We start from the raw sequence: 20,311 nt of genomic DNA on the forward strand, positions 1-20,311 counted from the left end.
TGGTAGGCTTGATTACCAACAACGACGAGACGGCCTTCAGGGAGGAGGTGAGGGCCCTCACACTCAACGTCAACAAAACTAAGGAGATGATTGTGGACTTCAGGAAACAGCAGAGGGAACACCCCCTTATCCACATCGATGGAACAGTAGTGGAGAGGGTAGTAAGTTTTAAGTTCCTCGTTTTAAGTACACATCACAGACAATCTGAATTGGTCCACCCACACAGACAGCATCGTGAAGAAGGCGCAGCAGGGCCTCTTCAACCTCAGGAGGCTGAAGAAATTTGGCTTGTCACCAAAAGCACTCACAAACTTATACAGATGCACAATCGAGAGCATCCTGTCGGGCTGTATCACCATCTGGTACGGCAACTGCTCCCTCCACAACCGTAAGGCTCTCCAGCAAACTACCTGCCCTCCAGAACACCTACACCACTCGATGTCACAGGAAGGCCATAAAGATCATCAAGGACAACAACCACCCGAGCCACTGCCTGTTCACCCCACTATCATCCAGAAGGCGAGGTCAGTACAGGTGCATCAAAGCTGGGACCGAGAGTCTGAAAGGCCATCAGACTGTTAAACAGCCACCACTAACATTGAGTGGCTATTGCCAACACACTGACTCAACTCCAGCCACTTTAATAATGGGAATTGATGGGAATTGATGTAAACTATATCACTAGCCACTTTAAACAATGCTACCTAATATAATGTTTACATACCCTACATTATTAATCTCATATGTATATGTATATACTGTACTCTATATCATCTACTGCATCTTTATGTAATACATGTATCACTAGCCACTTTAAACTATGCCACTTTGTTTACATACTCATCTCATATGTATATACTGTACTCGATACCATCTACTGCATCTTGCCTATGCCGCTCTGTACCATCACTCATTCATATATCTTTATGTACATATTCTTTACCCCTTTCCACTTGTGTGTATAAGGTAGTAGTTTTGGAATTGTTAGTTAGATTACTCGTTGGTTATTACTGCTTTGTCAGAACTAGAAGCAAAAGCATTTCGCTACACTCACATTAACATCTGCTAACAATGTGTATGTGACAAATAAAATTTGATTTTGATTTGAGTACCTCATGTTAAGCTGTAGACCACACTATCTACCAATATATTTTTCATCTATATTTTTCATAGCCGTCTATTTATCACCACAAACCGACGCTGGCACTAAGACCGCAGTCAACGAGCTGTATAAGGCCATGAGCAAACAAGAAGCGGCGCTCCTAGTGGCCAGGGACTTTAATGCAGGGAAACTTAAATCCTTTTTACCTCATTTCTACAAACTCTAGACCACCTTTACTCCTCACACAGAGACACAAAGTTCTCCCTCACCCATCCATTTGGCTTACCATCATTGTATCCTGCTGATTCCTGCTTACAAGCTAAAACTAAAGCAGGAAGTACCAGTGACTTGCTCAATACAGAAGTGGTCAAATTACATGAATGCTACGCTATAGGACTGTTTTTTTTCGCACAGCCTTTGAATATGTTCCGGGATTCGTCAAATGTCATTGAGGAGTATACCACCTCAGTCACGGGCATCATCAATAAGTGCATCGACGACTCTGTCCCCACAGTGACCGTACCTACATATCCCAACCAGAAGCCATGGATTACAGGCAACATCCGCACCAAGCTGCCACTTTCAAGGAGCGGGACACGAATCCGGGAGCTTATAAGAAATCCAGCTATGCCCTCTGACAAGCTATCGAACAGGCAAAGCTCCAATACAGGAATAAGATCGAATCGTATTACAATGGCCCCTCGCTCATTGGTTGTGGCAGGGCTTGCAAACTATTACAGACCACAAAGGGAGTCACAGCCAAGAGCTACCCAGTGACACGAGCCTACCAGATGCGCTAAATAACTTCTATGCTCGCTTCAAGACAAGTAACACTGAAACATGCATGAGAGCGTCAGCTGTTCCAGACGACTGTGATCACGCTCTCCGCAGCCAATGTGAGTAAGACCTTTAAACCGGTCAACAGTCACAAGGCCGCAAGGCTGTGTACTCTAAGCATGCTCTGACCAACAGGCAAATGTCTTCACTGACATTTTCAACCTCTCCCTGTCAATATGTTTCAAGCAGACTACCATAGTCCTTATGCCCAATAACACTAAGGTAACCTGCTTAAATGACTAACGACAGGCACTCACGTCTGTAGCCATGAAATGCTTTGAAAGGCTGATTATGGCTCACATCAACACCATTATCCCAGAAACCCTAGACCCACTCCAATTCGCATAACGCCCCAGCAGATCCACAGATGATGCGATCTTTATTTCACTCCACACTGCCCTTTCCCACCTGGACAAAAGGAACACCTATGTGAGAATGCTATTCATTCACTACAGCTCAGCATTCAACACCATAGTGCCCTCAAAGCTCATCACTAAGCTAAGAACCCTGGGACTAAACACCTCCCTCTGCAACTGGATGCTGGACATCCTGACGGGTCGCCCCCAGGTGGTAAGGGTAGGTAACAACACATCGGCCACACTGATCCTCAACACGGGGGCCCCTCAGGGGTGCAAGCTCAGTCCCCTCCTGTACTCCCTGTTCACTCATGACAAAAATAATAATAAAAAGTAACTCAATAAGAATAATGAGGCTATATACAAGTACAAGTTAGTTGAGGTAATTTGTGCGTGTAGGTGGGGGTGAAGTGACTATGCATAGATAATAAACAACAAGTCGCAGCAGTGTACTAAAAGGGGGGGGGGTCAATGTAAATTGTCCAGTGGCGATTTTATTAATTGTTCAGCCGGCTTAATGCTTGGAGTTTGGAGGTTGAGGAGCCAGAAGCTGTTGAGAAGCCTTTTGGTCCTTAACTTGGCGCTCCAGTACTGCTTGCCGTGTGGTTGCAGAGAAAACAGTCTATAACTTGGGTGACTGGAGTCTCTGACAATTTTATGGGCTTTCCTCTGACACCGCTGTCATGTCTTTGGCTATGCCGGATTAAGTGATATGACATGCTATTCTATAAAATAATTTCTCTGTAATTAATATTACTTGATTAAGCTAATCAGGTAAATGTAATTAACTAGAATGTCGGGGCACCACAAAATAATGTTTATAGAGCTGTTATCTTCCGAACAAACTCTTAAAGGCCTAGTAATCTTTCACATCAGTAGCAGTCAATATTTAATCGTCACTTTATTCAGTCTCATCTGAAAGTTGTAAATTATTGGTTATCTTCACGAACCCTGACTAACAAGTTGAATCAGCAATACAACATTTGGTTACATTTTTTATTTACTAAATACCTAAATAATCACACAGAATTACATCTACACAGAATGGATCGTACATTGATTACAAATGATGTCATAAAGGAAAATATTCCCTAGCAAACAGAACAGATATGACGGCTGGTTACACAAAGAGAGGGGGTTGGGTTTTGAATGAAAGACGGGGAAGACTGAGTAACAAAGGGAGAAGCTATGCTGTCGTAAATACAGAATCTTATGCATTCTAAATAACCACCCATTTGGAAAAAGAAAATGCAAGGAATATTTACTCTGAGCTGCGCTTCAATAGGTTGGTCGTAGATGAGAGGCCGGGTTGCCCAGCAGGGATCTCTTGTCCTCTGAAGAAAGTCTCTGGTGGTAAACTGGTTACGTTGTAGTATCGTTGTGTGTGTTAGACTGGACACGTCGTCCGTCCTTTCCTAGCCCACATTTACAGCGGCTGCTGCTAACTCAACGGCTAGGAGGTATCGATGCTAATTTCGTTAGGTTATTTTCTGAGCCCTTTTAACGTAGGACCGTCGTCCTCACGTCCTCGGAACAGAAAGTTGCATTTTCGTCAACGGGTTCATATAGTGGTAAAAGAAGGGTATGTTTCATAGTTTATAACCAAAGTCTGTTCACTTGGGCGAGGCCTCTGAGTGGGCATGGTTTCTCTATGACAAACTGTTCTCTCATGTAAAGAAGCTAAAATTACATTTCATTTTTTCACAAATAGTTTCATATTTAAACATTTAAATTGCACAACAATTCCATGTGAATCTGATAACTAGAATGTGACGACTTTCCAAGATACAGTTTGTCATCCTGTCATCAGTCATAATGTCTCAGACAACAACTGATCTGAGATCATATTCATTAAGTACCAACGCATATTTTCAATTGGTTGGATTACCGAGGTATGGTTACGTTTCCCACCTTTCGACGTTACCAGATTCTCTATGTTACAAAGGCTTTACAATAGTCAACTCTATAAAGTAGAGAGAAAGAAAAGTGCAAAGGTATTTATGGGGGTCATAAACGTTCCCCAACAGGCCAACGTCATGACACCGCCTATTGTATAGGTCCTGGATGGCAGGAAGCGTTGCCCCAGTGATGTACTGGGCCATTCGCATTACTCTCTGTAGCACCTTACGGTCAGATGTCGAGCAGTTGCCATATCAGGCGGTGAAGCAATACTCTTGATGGTGCAGCTGTAGAACCTTTTGAGGATCAAAAGGTTTTGTCGTGCCCTCTTCACGACTGTCTTGGTGTGTTTGGACCATGACAGTTCATTGGTGATGTGGACACCAAGGAACTTGAAACTCTCGACCTGCTCCACTACAGACCCATCGATATTAATGGGGACGTGTTCGGCCCGCCTTTTCACCGCCTGGTATGGCAACTGCTCAGCCTCTGACCGCAAGGCACTACAGAGGGTGGTGGGTACGACCCAGTACTTCGCTGGGGCCAAGCTTTCTGCCATCCAGGACCTCTATACCAGGCGGTGTCAGAGGAAGACCCTAAAAAGACTCCAGCTACCCAAGCCATACATTGTTCTCTCTGCTACCGCATGACAAGCGGTACTACCCCAAGCCATAAAACTCCTGAACATATAATCAAATGACTATTTGCATGAACCCCTCCCCCCTACGCTGCTGCTACTCTCTATTATATCTATGCATAGTCACTTTATTAACTCTTCCTACATGTACATATTACCCCAACACCGGTACCCCTGCACATTGACGCTACCGGTATCCCCTGTATATAGCCCGGCTAATATTATTTTTCTGCTGCCCTTATCTCTTACCAACTGCATTGTTGGTTAAGGGCGTGTAAGTAAGCATTTCACTACCGAGTTCCCAACTTCATTACAATAACTGTTGGCCGGGAGCTGTCCATGGCAGAGCAGCCGCACACAAGCCTAAGATCACCATGCACAATGTCAAGCATCCGCTGGAGTGGTTTTAAGCTCACTGCCATTGGACTCTGGAGCGTTGGAAACGCATGCTCTGGAGTGATCAATCGCTCGTCACCATTTGGCAGGCTGACTGACGAATCTGGGTTTGGCGGATTCCAGGAGAATGTTACCTGTCCTAATACATACTGTAAAGTTTGGTGGAGGAGGAATAATGGTCTAGGGCTGTTTTTCATGGTTTGGGCTAGGCATCTTAGTTCCAGTGGTGGTGGTAATGTATCAGGTTTCAAGGTAAGAGCCAAGTGCAAGTGTTTATTGTAACCACGGGGCAGGCAAACGACAGGCCAAGGTACAGGACGGCAGGCAGGGTCAGGTCAGGCAGAGGTCGGTAATCCAGAGGTGGAGCAAAGGTACAGGACTGCCGGCAGGCTCAGGTCATGCTGGCGGGTACAGAGTCAGGACAAGCAAAGGTCAAAAACCAGGAGGACGAGAAAAATAGAGATTAGGGAAAATTAGGAGCTGAGACAAAATGCTGGTAGGCTTGAACAAACAAGAATAACTAGCAACAGAGACAGAAAACACAGATATAAATACACATGGGATAATGGGGAACACCTGGAGGGGGTGGAGACGAGCACAAGGACAGGTTAAAACAGATCAGAGGGTGACAGATTGAGATTTCGACGAGCACATATCCACATACTTTTGGTCAAGTAGTGTACTTTAAACTTTGACTATTAGCAGGGGGTGACTGTTGGATATTGTGTTGCTCCTGTTGACAAGGCTGTTTCTGACCTTCAGTCTGCCTTTATTGTTTTTTACAGAAAACCTTTACCTCATGAGGGGGTAGGTAAACTTTCATACTGCACTTGCAAAGTATCAACCTTTAATTGCCGCCGACCTTAGTTTGCCTTTGCATTAAGCCTTTGTGCTGTGCTCCATTCATCCCTCTGCAGAACTGGTATGAACACGGGACTCCGGCAGTATTCTGGATGTCAGGCTTCTTCTTCACCCAGGCCTTCCTGACTGGAGGCCAGCAGAACTATGCCCGCAAACACACCATCCCCATCGACTTGCTGGGCTTCGACTTTGAGGTGCTGGATGACAAGGAGTATCGCCAGCCCCCCGAAGACGGTGAGACAGACAGAGGGTGGAGGGATGGAAGGGTGAGAGAGGGCGGGTAGAAGTAAAAGGGTAAGTAGAGAAAGAGATGAGGGATGTGATTTCTCCTGATTAATCAGGAATTCCTGCTTTTCTGACACACTCCTCCATTCATTGAAACTGACCTATTCCTGAGCCAAAATCCTGCTTTTCCTGTTTGTCCTGATCACATCCAGAGCAGTTTTAGAGAGGGCAAGTGGGAAGGGAGAGAGAAAGTTGATGGAGAGAGAGTCTGAAAGGTAAAGGTTAGCGCGAATGGTGGGTAGCAAGAGACTAGAGAGAGAGTATGGAAAGAAAGGGAGGAAGGTAATGATTGGAGAATAAGAGAGAAAATAAATCGATACGGAGAGAAAGAGGGACGCTCCCCTCTGTCCCCAGCCCTGCATCACCCTCTCAAAGGAAATTATTTAAATTCATGTGAAATAAGCCATTGAATTTGTTAGAAATGTGTTAAAAACATTTTGTATCATGTTGTACTGCAACCTCTCCATCAGTCCCCTGCTGCTCTTTCATCAGTTTGCCATGATGCTACTGGCTTCAAGATTGGAGGACACAGTTACACTCGAGTACAATATTAAAATTATGCATCATGCTGAAATTGTACTCTGGTGTGTGTGTGCATGCGTGTGTGTCAACAGGTGGTGTGCAAGGTATTGTGCTAGGTATCATGTATCTGATTGTATGTGTGTTTCTCAGGTGTGTACATTTATGGGCTCTACCTTGACTGTGCACGTTGGGACAGAAAGACCAAGCTCTTGGCTGAGTCCTACCCCAAAGTGCTACATGACGCCATGCCTGTGGTGAGTGACTCATCACAAGCTCACAACTTACACCTTAAGCAATACACATGCAAATTTGCAACAAACATTTATTTATTTTACCTTTATTTAACTAGGCAAGTCAGTTAAGAACAAATTCTTATTTTCAATGACTGCCTAGGAACAGTGGATTAACTGCATGTTCAGGGGCAGAATGACAGATTTGTACCTTGTCAGCTCAGGGATTTGAACTTGCAACCTTTCGGTTACTAGTCCAACACTCTAACCACTAGGCTACCCTGCCGCCAAATGACTTGTCATTCCTGGGTGAAAGATCATCTTAAACTATTTTTAGTGGTTCACAGCGAAGCAGAACCTATTGTTATTCTTGGATTTTTTTTTCTTTGACATAGTCAAATAACTCAAGAATATACTGGTAACTTTTTTTCTAATTTGGCACACAGAAACTGGAGGCCATGAGTAACTTGGTCAAAAAGAATGGTGCCGATTGACCTATAGGTTCAGTGTTATAAGCAGTCTAACGTAAACCCTCATAGAGTTGAAGTTGGAAGTTTACATACACCTTAGTCAAATACATTTAAACTCCTTTTTTCACAATTCCTGACATTTAATCCTAGTAAAAATTCCCTGTCTTTGGTCAGTTAGGATCACCACTTTATTTTAAGAATGTGAAATGTCAGAATAATAGTAGAAAGAATGATTTATTTCAGCTTTTATTTCTTTCATCACATTACCAGTGGGTCAGAAGTGTACGTACACTCAATTAGTATTTTCTGGCATTGCCTTTAAATTGTTTAACTTGGGTCAAACGTTTCGGGTAGCCTTCCACAAGCTTCCCACAATAAGTTGGGTGAATTTTGGCCCATTCCTCCTGACAGAGCTGGTGAAACTAAGTCTGGTTTGTAGGCCTCCTTGCTCACACACGCCTTTTCAGTTCTGCCAAGACATTTTCTATAAGATTGAAGTCAAGGCTTTGTGATGGCCTCTCCAATACCTTGACTTTGTTGTCCATAAGCCATTTTGCCACAACTTTGGAAGTATGCTTGGGGTCATTGTCCATTTGGAAGACCCATTTGCGACCAAGCTTTAACTTCCTGACTGATGTCTTGAGATGTTGCTTCAATATGTCCACATAATTTTCCTGCCTCATGAAGCCATCTATTGTGTGAAGTGCACCAGTCCCTCCTGCAGCAAAGCACAACATGATGCTGCCACCCCCGTGCTTCACGGTTGGGATGGTGTTCTTCTATTTTTTTGTTTCATTCGACCAGAGGACATTTCTCCAAAAAGTACGATTTTTGTACCCATGTCCAGTTGCAAACCGTAGTCTGGCTTTTTTATGGTGGTTTTGGATCAGTGGCTTCTTCCTTGCTGAGCGGCCTTTCAGGTTATGTCGATACAGGACTCGTTTTACGGTGGATATTGATACTTTGTATCTGTTTCCTCCAACATCTTCACAAGGTCCTTTGCTGTTGTTCTGGAAGACAGAACATGTCTCCTTCCTGAGCGGTATGACGGCTGTGTTGTCCCATGGTGTTTATACTTGCGTACTATTGTTTGTGCAGATGAACGTGGTACCTTCAGGTGTTTAGAAATTTCTCACAAGGATGAACCAGACTTGTGGAGGTCTACACTTTTTTTTTTAGGTCATGGCTGATTTTCTTTTGATTTTCCCATGATGTCAAGCAAAGGAGGTACTGAGTTTGAAGGTAGGCTTTGAAATACATCCACAGGTACACCTCCAATTGACTCAAATGATGTCAATTAGTCTATCAGAAACTTCAAAAGCCGTGACAGCTGTTTAGAAGCACAGTCAACTTAAGTGTATGTCAACTTCTGACCCACTGGAATTGTGATACAGTGAATTATAAGTGAAATAACCTGTCTGTTAACAATTGTTGGAAAAAATACTTGTGTCATGCACAAAGTAGATGTCCTAACTGACTTGCCAAGACTATAGTTTGTTAACAAGAACTTTGTGGAGTGGTTGAAAAACGAGTTTTAATGACTCCAACCTAAGTGTATGTAAACTTCCGACTTCAACTGTATCTATTGCCACGTTTCACCTATAGCAACATTGTATGTATGTCCATTTATTCATGCTGAACAAATTTGCCTCAAGGATTTCAGATTTTACTTGTTAATTTAAATCCTGTTTAAGTCTATTTCACAATGGCCTATTAACTTGACATTTTTAGGGTCATCAAAGACATTACCATGATGAACCATAATGACAAATCAAAAATCAGATTTTACCTATCCTTTTATACTAATGTAAATGCATTAGGGATGTGCACGGTTTTTCAAATATTCGAACGGACGTTAATATTCTAATTCTGGGAAGAGTATAGATTTTTAGGAGAAGAAATCATAGGCCTATTTTAACAATTAAAAGGCTTTCTCTCAATTAAATGAATGATCTATGTGACATTGCTACATGCAGGGTGTCACAATCGTTGATGTAAAGATTGTCGGACCAAGGCGCAGCGTGCGTAGAGTTCCACATGTTTATTTAAATGAATCTCACAGGCAATACATAGACAAGATCCCACAAAAACCCAGTGGGAAAAGGCTGCCTAAATATGATCCCCAATCAGAGACAACGATAGACAGTTGCCTCTGATTGGGAACCATACCAGGCCAACATAGAAATAAAAAAAACTAGAGTACCCACCCTAGTCACACCCTAACCTAACCAAAATAAAGAATAAAAAGGCTCTCTAAGGTCAGGGCGTGACGGTACCCCCCCCCCCCCTCCAAAGGTGCGGACTCATGCCGCAAAACCTGACTCTATGGGGGAGGGTCCGGAAGGGCATCTAGCCTCGGCGGCGCTCCGGTTCGGGATGTAGACCCCGCTACGCTCACGGATCCCTCCGCTTATGTGGAACCGGACCGTGGATCGTCGCCGGAGGAACCGGACCGTAGATCGGGGACTCCGGACCGTAGATCGTCGGGGAGTCCGGGTTGGGAACCATCGCTGAAGACTCTGGACTGGGAACCCTCGCAGAAGGCTCTGGACTGGGAACCCATGGATCGTCGATGGAGGCTCTGGGCCATGGATCATCGCTGGCGGCTCGGGGTCATGGATCATCGCTGGAGGCTTCGGGCCATGGATCATCGCTGGAGGCTCCGGACTGGGAACCATCGCTGGAGGCTCCGGACTGGGAACCATCGCTGGAGGCTCCGGACTGGGAACCGTCGCTGGAGTCTCCGGACTGGGAACCGTCGCTGGAGGCTCCAGACCGCTGACTGTCGCTGGAGGCTCTGGACTGCAGACTGTCGCTGGAGGCTCTGGACTGCAGACTGTCGCTGGGGGCCTGGAGTGTGGAGCTGGCACAGGGCGTACCGTACTGGGGAGACACACTAGAGGCCTGGAGCGTGAATCTGGCACAGGACGAACCGGGCTGGGGAGACGCACAGGAGGCCTGGTGCGTGGAGCCGGCACAGGACGTACTGGGCTGTGGAGGCGCACTGGATGTCTGGAACATAGTGCTGGCACAGCATCTCCTGGAGAGATGACAACCTTAGCACGGTAAGTGCAGGGAGCTGGCACCCTGACCTAACCAAAATAGAGAATAAAAAGTATCTCTAAGGTCAGGGCATGACACAGGGATATGCCATGATGTTATAAATTCTTAATTTAATAAAACAACAAACTTTGAATGTAGTTTTTATAATGTGTGCCACATAAAAGACATACCGTTTTGCCTGCACATGTTTCATGCATGCCATTTGTTGTTATTGTTGACCAACAAAAGTGGTAGGCTGTTGTTTAATCTGAATGGAGTTGTTGTCGACAAGGACGGAGCAAAATATTTTCAACGAGGCTAGCTGGCAAACATAGCTGGCTTGATGCCGTAAAGACAGGCACTGCCAGATGGGATGATAGATAACCTTAGGCATTACAAGTGTCTAACTACCACTAGTCAGTGGCTACGTTTTATATTATTTGAATGGTGAAATTATTTCAAATGACCCTTTCCCCCTTTTTGTTCCATGCTGGCTGAAGACCTGGCTGAAGACCTTGCTAACCAGTAACACCAGACACAGATTGAAGGGGAAACATAGATTAATATTGTAAACGTTTAATGATATTTGCTGACACAGTAACATTTTGTCACCAGTAGAGTAGCTATCTAGCTATATAAACTATGCCCTTTTGCAATCATGCCTTCTTTGACATTAGCAAATAAGCAAATATAATGCTACCATTGGTATATTATAATGTATGGTGATGTCACCCTATTCCTTTATTAATCCCACCTCCTGAATCCAAGTGTTTGACATGGGAGTGGGAACCAGTAACTTTATGATAAAACTTTATCAATGTAGAAGCAACAGTTATTTTTCATACTTCGATCTGGTTTCATCCAAATATCATCATATTTCATGAAAAACATGATTTGGATTGTTATCTCAACTATCTCTGCAGCACTCCAACAATCAGACCTTTATGGTAGAGTGGTCAGACGGAAGCCTCTCTTCAGTAAAAGGTCCATGACAGCCCGCTTGGAGTTTGCCAAATGGCACCTAAAGGACTCTCAGACCATGAGAAACAAGATTCTCTGGTCTGATGAATCCAAGATTGAATTCTTTGGCCTGAATGCCAAGTGTCACATCTGGAGGAATCTTTGCACCATCCCTACAGTGAAGCATGGTGGTGGCAGCATCATGCTGTGGGGATGTTTTTCAGCGGGCGGGACTGGGAGACTAGTCAGGATCGAGGGATAGATGAACAGAATAATGTACAGCAAGATCCTTGATGAAAACCTTATATATAAGTTACATATTATATATAATTTGAAAGGTAATTTCATGAACTTTCAGAAACACTTGTCAACGTTTCAATTATATCTAGGTTTCCTTTTTAAAGTAATGTATACAGGTAATTCTGATATGCACCCAAGAGGTCAAAGGTGAAAGTTCTGTTAACCTGAAAATGTGTAGAATTAAATCAAATTTTATTGGTCGCATACACATATTTAGCAGATGTTATTGTGGATGTAGTGAAATGCTTGTGTTCTTAGCTCCAGCATTGTAGTAATATCTAACAATTCACAGCAATACACACAGATCTAAAAGTAAAAGAATGGAAATTAGAAATATATACATTTTAGGACAAGCAATGTCCGGAATATATATATGTGATGGGATGTATAGACATTATGGACAGGATGTGGATAGAATATTTAGTATATATGTATATACAGCAATAGTTGAATAGGATGGCATTGACTAGAAAACAGTATATACAAATGAAATTAGTAAAACAGTGTGTAAACATTGTTAAAGTGACCAGTGATTCCATGTCTATGTACATAGGGCAGCAGCCTCAAAGATGCAGGGTTGAGTAACCGGGTGGTGGTCGGCTAGTGACAGTGAGTAAGTTAAGGGGAAAGGGAGATAACAAGTCAGTTGTACAACTGAATGCATTCAACTGAAATGTGTCTTCCGCATCCTCTGAATCAGAGAGGTGCAGGGGGCAGTCTTAATCGACATCCACATCATCTGCACCTGGGGAACAGTGGGTTAACTGCCTTGCTCAGGGGGTGAACTACAGATTTTTGACTTGTCAGCTTGGGGATTCGATCCAGCAACCTTTCGGTTACTGGCCCTACGCTCCTACCTGCCAGGGTACTTGGTGGAGGCCAGCTAGTGAGGGCTATTTAACAGTCTGATGGCCTTGAGATAGAAGCTGTTTTTCAGTATCTCGGTACCAGCTTTGATGCACCTGTACTGACCTCGCGGGATGAACAGGCCGTGTCTCGGATGGTTGATGTCGTTAATTATCTTTTTGGCATTCCTGGGACATCGGGTGCTGTAGGTGTCCTGAAGGGCAGGTAGTGTGCCCCCGTTGATGCGTTGGACAGACCGCACCACCCTCTGGAGAGCCCAGCGGTTGTGGGCGGTGCAGTTGTCATACCAGGCGGTGATATAGCCCGACAGGATGCTCTCAATGGTGCATCTGTAAAAGTTTGTGAGGGTCTTAAGGGCTAAGCCAAAATTATTCAGCCTCCTGAAGTTGAAGAGGCACTGTGTGGGTGGACCATTTCAGATTGTCAGTGATGTGTACGCTGAGGAACTTAAAGCTTTTCACTTTGTCCACTGTGGCCCCATCAATATGGATGGGGGCATGCTGCCTCTGCTATCTCCTGAAGTCCACGATCAGCTCCTTCATTTTGTTGACATTGACAGGTTATTGTGGGGCCCCTGTGTTGAGGATCAGCGTAGTGGAGATGTTGTTTCCTACCGTCACCATCTGCGGGCGGCCAGTCAGGAAGTCCAGGACTCAGTTGTACAGGGCAGGGTTCAGACCCAGGGCCCCGTGATTAATGATCAGCTTGGAGGGTACAATGGTCTTAGTGGCTGATCTGTAGTAAATGAACAGCATTCTTACATAGGTATTACTCTTGTCCAGGTGGGGTAGGACAGTGTGTAGTGCTATGGCAATTGCTTCGTCTGTGGATCTATTGAGGCCGTATGCAAATTGAAGTGGGTCTAGGGTGGTCAGGTAATGTGCAGGTGATATGATCCTTAACTATCCTCTCAAAGCACTTCCTTGTTTACAGAATTGAGTGCTACATGGCAATTTAGTTCAGTTACCTTTGCGTTCTTGGGTACTTTGCGTTCTTGGGTACAGGATCAATGGTAGACTTCTTGAAGCAAGTGGGGACAGCAGACTGGGATAGCCAGCTGGTCTGCGCATGCTCTGAGGACATGGCTAGGGATGCCATCTGGGCCAGCAGCCCTGCGAGGGTTAACATGCTTATTAAATGCCTTACTCACATTCGCCATGAAGAACCAGAGCCTACGGTCCTCGTGAGTGGCCTGCGTCAGTGGAACTGAGTTATCGTCAAAGCGGGCAAAGAAGGTGTTTAGCTTGTCCGGGAGCAAGACTTCTTTTTCCGCAACGTCTTTCCCTTTGTAATCCATGATTGTCTGGAGTCCCTGCCACATATGTCTGAGCCATTGAATTGCACTCATTTTTGTCTCTGTACTTGCGTTTTGTCTGTTTGATTGCCTTTTGGAGGGTATAACTGCACTGATTGTTTTCAACCATATTCCCAGTCACCTTGCCATAGTAAATGCGGTGGTTTGCACTTTCAGTTTTTTGCGAATGCTGCCATCTATCCACATTTTTTGTCACGGTGGGAACAACATCCCCTACTCACTTCCTGATGAACTCAGTCACTGTGTCAGTGTATACGTAAATGTTATTCTCAGAGACAACCCTGAACATATCCCAGTCCGCTTGATCAAAACCATCTTGAAGCATGGAGTACGATTGGTCGTATCAATGTTGAATAGACCTTAGCACAGGTACTTCCTGTTTGAGTTTTTGCCTATGGGAAGTGAGGAGAAGAATGGAGTCGTGATTTTATTCCCGAAGGGAGGGCGGGGGTGGGCTCTGTAGCCATCCCAGAAGTGAGAGGAACAGTGTACGAGAGTTTTTGAAACACGAGTACTACAGGAAATGTGTTTATAGAATTTGGGTAGCTTTGTCCTCATATTTGCTTTGTTAATGTCCCCAGATATAATAAATGCTGCCTCAGGATATGTGGTTTCCAGTTTGCACAAAGTACAGTGTAGTTCCTTGAGGTCCATTGTGGTATCGGCTTGAGGGGGAATATACACGGCTGTGACTATAACCGAAGATAATACCCTTGGGAGGTAATATGGTCGGCATTTGATTGTGAGGTCTTCTAGGTTGGGTGAACAAAAGGACTTGAGTTCCGGTATGTTATTACAATCACGAGTAGTTAATCATGAAACATACACCACGCCTTTCTTCTTCCCGGAGAGTTTTTTTATTCTTGTCTGCGCTATGTACTAATGGGTACCCAGCTGGCTGTATGGACAGGGACAGTATATCCGGAGAGAGCCATGATTCTGTGAACAGAGTATGCTACAGTCCCTGATGTCTCTATGGAAGGAGATCCTCTCCCTGAGCTCGTCTACTTTACTGTCCAGGGACTGAACTTTAGCGAGTAATATACTCGGAAGCTGTAGATGGTGTGCACGCCTCCTGAGTCAAACTTAAAGTCCACTCCAAATACCTCTTCTCAGCCGGGAACCCTCTTACAGTAGCCTCTGGGATAAGTTCAATTGCCTTGGGAGGTACGAACAAAGGATCCAATTCTGGAAAGTCATACTCCTGGTCAGAATGCTAGTCAGTTACTGCCGCTCTAATATCCAAAAGTTATTTTGGCCTCCCAGGTGGCGCAGTGGTCTAGGTGCTAGCTGTGCCACCAGAGACTCTGGATTTGCGCCCAGGCTCTGTCGCAGCCGGCCGTGACCTGGAGGTCCGTGGGGCGACACACAATTGGCCTAGCGTCGTCCGGGTAACGGAGGGTTTGGCAGGTAGGGGTATCCCTGTCTCATCGCGCACCAGCGATTTCTGTGGCGGGCCGGGGGCAGTGCACGCTAACCAGGTTGCCAGGTGCACGGTGTTTCCTCTGACACATTGGTGCAGCTGGCTTCCGGGTTGGATGCGCACTGTGTTAAAGAAGCAGTACGGCTTGGTTGGGTTGTGTTCGGATGATGCATGGCTTTCGACCTTCGTCTCACCCGAGCCTGTACGGGAGTTGTAGCGATGAGACAAGATAGTAACTACTAGCATTTGGATACCCCTCGAAAATGGGGAGAAAAGGGCGTAAAATAAAATAAAAAGTTATTTCCCAGCTATATGTAATAACACAAAAAAAACGTTCTGGGCTAATAGTGTAAGAAATAACACAAAATAATAAAAAATACTGCAAGGTTGCTTAGGAACTAGAAGCAGAGCTGCCATGTCTTTCGGCACCAACTTAATTCGATCTGAACATGTGTCTGATGGATAGCTGTGAATCTAAGCTTTCTAATGATTTCTGATTAAAGGGTATACATGAACAATAATTTGTTGAATACTGACATTGTCATAGGGTAAAATACAGTTAAAGTCGGAAGTTTACATACACCTGACCCAAATACATTTAAACTCAGTTTTTCACAATTCCTGATGTTTAATCCTAGTAACACTTCCCTGTCTTGGGTCCATTTGGATCACCACTTTGTTTTAAGAATGTGAAATGTTAGAATAATAGTAGAGAGAATGATTTCGTTAAGCTTTTTGTGGTACAGTGCGGTGTGTTTGAATCCTGGCCTAAGTGTTAAGATCCTGATGATGTTTGTTCCAAATTATTCAGTATCTACTGGGTTTCCATTTCATGTCAGGACAATGTCTCCATCTTCCCTCGATGCATAGCGTTATACTTACATAAGCCTCACAGTGGTTTCAGAGGATAAAGATTAATGTGTTCTTTTCCCATTAATTCCACCGGGCATGGAGAGAGAGGGATAATATCTTCCCATGTATCAGTGGACCCAACTGTAGTAAAACTGAGCAGATTCTAGCTATATTCTGTGTCTTAACTCCTATGAGGCAGCTCTTTTTATCAGACTACAATACCCTGTAGGTGCCAAGGAGAGTACAATCAACAAAAACGGCAGAATAAAAAATTCTGCTCCGTTGTTCAACCCAGGGGATTGTTTCCAGCTTTGTGTTCAAAGCTCTATCTCAGGGCCTCACCCAGCCGCATCAATTTCAGCCCAAACATGGCAAGCGGAATAACAAAGTTTGTCCTCTCTTATCCTCCCCTAGTTTTCGAGCAAGGTTCTTAATTACAACTTGATATGGTGTATGAATAGTGTATTAAGTAAGACATTAAAATAGATTGCTAGTGGCAGATTCCTGCAAGAAGCACCCAGACAAAGTATAACTGATTGCTTTGTACTTTTTCTCAGTTGTTTTTCCTCCCCTCTTCTTCTTTACCCTCACAATGCCGGCTGTTGAATAATGCACAAGCATTTTCTTTTTAATATTCCGACATTTCAGGGCAATCTTATTATCAAAATTTGTTTTGACAACAGCGGAACTTTATTAAAAATGTGTTTATTATTTGTGGGGGAAAACACAACACTGTCAGATTTGAAATGCAAATCTATCCAGCAGCTCCTGCTATCAAATTGGATGAGGATTTCACAAACTCACTTTTGTGAGAAGTTGAGTGTTCCAGTTTATCCCTTTTTGTTTTACCAGACCTGCTAATGTACCTGAGGGACTCATTCTCTCACTACTATTGTATCAAATGTTATGTCACCAAATTTCCAACTGTTTTAATTGTTTAATTTTCTGATGTTGTCCCAACTTTCTTCCTCACATCCATTCTCCATTCCATTTCCTAAAACCATTATCCCCCCTTGTCTTTTCTCCTCGTCATTGTCTTCTTGCCTAATCCTCATGTGGACATAATCCCCCTCTCTGCCTGTACCCTCTCTCTCCATTCTTTTCCTCCATCCATTCTTCCCTCTCCTGCCCCCCAGATGTGGCTGAAACCCATTAAAAGGCAGGACATCCCCCAGCGTATGTGCTACCTCTCCCCCGTCTACAAGACTGGCGAGCGCCGCGGCACACTCTCCACCACTGGCCACTCCACCAACTACGTAATCGCCATGGCGCTCAACTCGGACGTGCCCGCCGAGCACTGGATCAGACGAGGGGTGGCGCTGCTTTGCCAGCTCAATGCATAGACTTCCCCTATGCTCTGTTTTGCATCTACTATTTATCCAGTTTTATGTAAGAAGAGTTATGAAAAGGATGTTCTCTGGCTTGTTTTCTTTTCCCACACAGTGCTTCATGAATGTATTGCTGAGAATATTTGTATTTGAGAATATTTGTAATGATATTTTACTTTGATGGGCTACGGAAGCATATACAAAAGCACAAGTGATGAGGATGAGCCCAAAACCTCATAGATGCAGCGCCTCTATACCCACAAGCACTGGACATTGAATCTTTGCATGTTTCCATAGCCTTGTATTACATAATTGAACATCAGCCTTAAAATCTTAAAATTCGACACAGCTGATTGCACAACAGCTGAGTGTTTCAACATTTTGATTAGTCTGCCAACAATGATTCCCATTACATTTTCACAATAATTCTTAATTTCTATGATGTATCTGTACATAGAGCAACATTTTAGAGCAACAAAACCTTCTTTAAACTAATCAAATTTTGTTTCAAATTCTCCAATGACAGATACAAACACAGATTGTTCTTATTCTATCTTGTTCTGAGGGCAGCGCTGCAGAATCAAATGTGATCAGAGATGGGTCATTTCACCACTAGAGTGCCTTTTTTGCTAAGGTAATTTGGTAACAAAACAACAGTTCAAATCCATAAAAAAACATGTTTTCCAATCTCAAGAGTTTAAATTAAGAAAATATACTATAGTAGGTGCCAATTAAAGTAACAGGGTTGAAGTAAAAAAAAAAAAATGTAAATCAACCATAACTCCCGTTGTGACAAGGGATGAAGGGAAGATTGTTGTGTGCAACAGGGATAATTTCACATTAAAAATGAAATTGTTAAAACATTTCTAGTCTATCTATTCTAATGAGAGACAAACATAAATTAATCACCAATCACGTGAAATGAGTAATAATCTTAAAAAATGACTTGGCTCACATCAACACCATCATGCCGGAAACCCTAGACCCACTCCAATTCGCATACCACCCCAACAGATCCACAGATGACGCAATCTCAATCGCACTCCACACTGCCCTTTCCCACCTGGACAAAAGGAACACCAATGCTTTTCATTGGCTACAGCCCAGCGTTCAACACCATAGTGCCCACAAAGCTTATCAGTAATCTAAGGACCCTGGGACTAAAAGGTTTAAAGCCGACCTCAGTATGGCAGAAGATGTTAGCAGAAAATAGGATCCCCCCATTATAGTGAATGGAAAAATCTTCATGTAAATAAAATAATTTTTCGAAAACAATCATGGAACCAATAATTGCTTCTAATGCACCAGATGTACTGTATGTCCTTGAACTTATTTTTAAAAAATCACACACAAGAGAAAGATAATGGCAGCCTGCAGTAACCCATTCGGCGTTTGACTTGAGTAACTCAATGAGAGGTGGCAGCAATTTTGCAACTAGTTTGCAACGTCACTTCCTGGTAGCTCAAACTGCCCATGTTATGTCCCTATAAGGTTGCATTTACACAGGCAGCCCAATTCTGATTTTTTTCTCAGACTAATTGGTATTTTGACCAATCACATTAGATCTTTTCACATCAGATGTTTTTCAAAGTTGATTTGATTGGTCAAACTAATATCTAACAACTCACAATAATACACACAGGTCTAAAAGTAAAATAATGGAATTAAGAAATATATAAATATTAGGTGGACCAATGTTGGAGTCCGGAGTATAAATAATATAGTACCAGTCAAAAGTTTGGACACACCTACTCATTCAAGGGTTTTTCTTTATTTGTACAATTTTCTACATTGTAGAATAATAACGAAGACATCAAAACTATGAAATAACACATATGGAATCATATAGTAACCAACAAGGTGTTAAACAAATCTAAATATATTTGAGATTCTTCAAAGTAGCCACCCTTTGCCTTGATGACAGCTTTGCACACTCTTGGCATTCTCTCAACCAGCTTCACTTGGAATGCTTTTCCAACACTCCATCACTCTCCTGCTTGTTCAAATAGACCTTAGCCTGGAGGTGTGTTTTGGGTCATTGTCCTGTTAAAAAAACAAATGATGGTCCCACTAAACGCACACCAGATGGGAAATGCTGTGGTAGCCATATTGATTATGTGTGCCTTGAATTCTAAATGAATCACAGACAGTGTCACCAGTAAATCACCCCCATACCATCACACCACCTCCTCCATGCTTCACGGTGGGAACCACACATGCGGAAATCTTCCGTTCACCTACTCTGCATCTCACAATGACACAGCGGTTGGAACCAAAAATCTAAAATTTGAACTCATCAGACCAAAGGACAAATTTCCACCGGTCTAATATCTATTGCTTGCGTTTCTTGGCCCAAGCAAGTCACTTCTTATTATTAGTGTCCTTTAGTAGAGGTTACTTTGCAGCATTTCGACCATGAAGGTCTGATTCACGCAATCTCCTCTGAACAGCTGATGTTGAGATGTGTGTTACTTGAACTCTGAAGCATTTATTTGTGCTGCAATTTCTGAGGCTTGGTAACTCTAATGAACTTATCATCTGCAGCATAGGTAACTCTGGGTCTTCCTTTCCTCTGGCAGTCCTCATGAGTGTCAGTTTCATCATAGCGCTTGATGGTTTTTGCGACTGC

General features: G+C 43.5%; 1 protein-coding gene across 1 annotated transcript in view; it reads left to right on the forward strand.

The window, feature by feature from the left end:
• The window catches only part of dnah7 (dynein, axonemal, heavy chain 7), a 224,626-nt gene extending 205,104 nt beyond the window's left edge, over positions 1-19,522 (forward strand). Inside the window, 3 exon segments of the mRNA XM_046362668.1 lie at positions 6,145-6,322; positions 7,046-7,149; positions 17,491-19,522. Coding sequence (XP_046218624.1) covers positions 6,145-6,322; positions 7,046-7,149; positions 17,491-17,697 — 489 coding nt within the window. The 3' untranslated portion in view covers positions 17,698-19,522.
• The last annotated feature ends 789 nt before the right edge of the window (positions 19,523-20,311 follow it).

This window comes from Oncorhynchus gorbuscha, linkage group LG09 (genome assembly GCF_021184085.1).
Source record: "Oncorhynchus gorbuscha isolate QuinsamMale2020 ecotype Even-year linkage group LG09, OgorEven_v1.0, whole genome shotgun sequence".
In the NCBI taxonomy this organism is placed as follows: domain Eukaryota; kingdom Metazoa; phylum Chordata; class Actinopteri; order Salmoniformes; family Salmonidae; genus Oncorhynchus; species Oncorhynchus gorbuscha.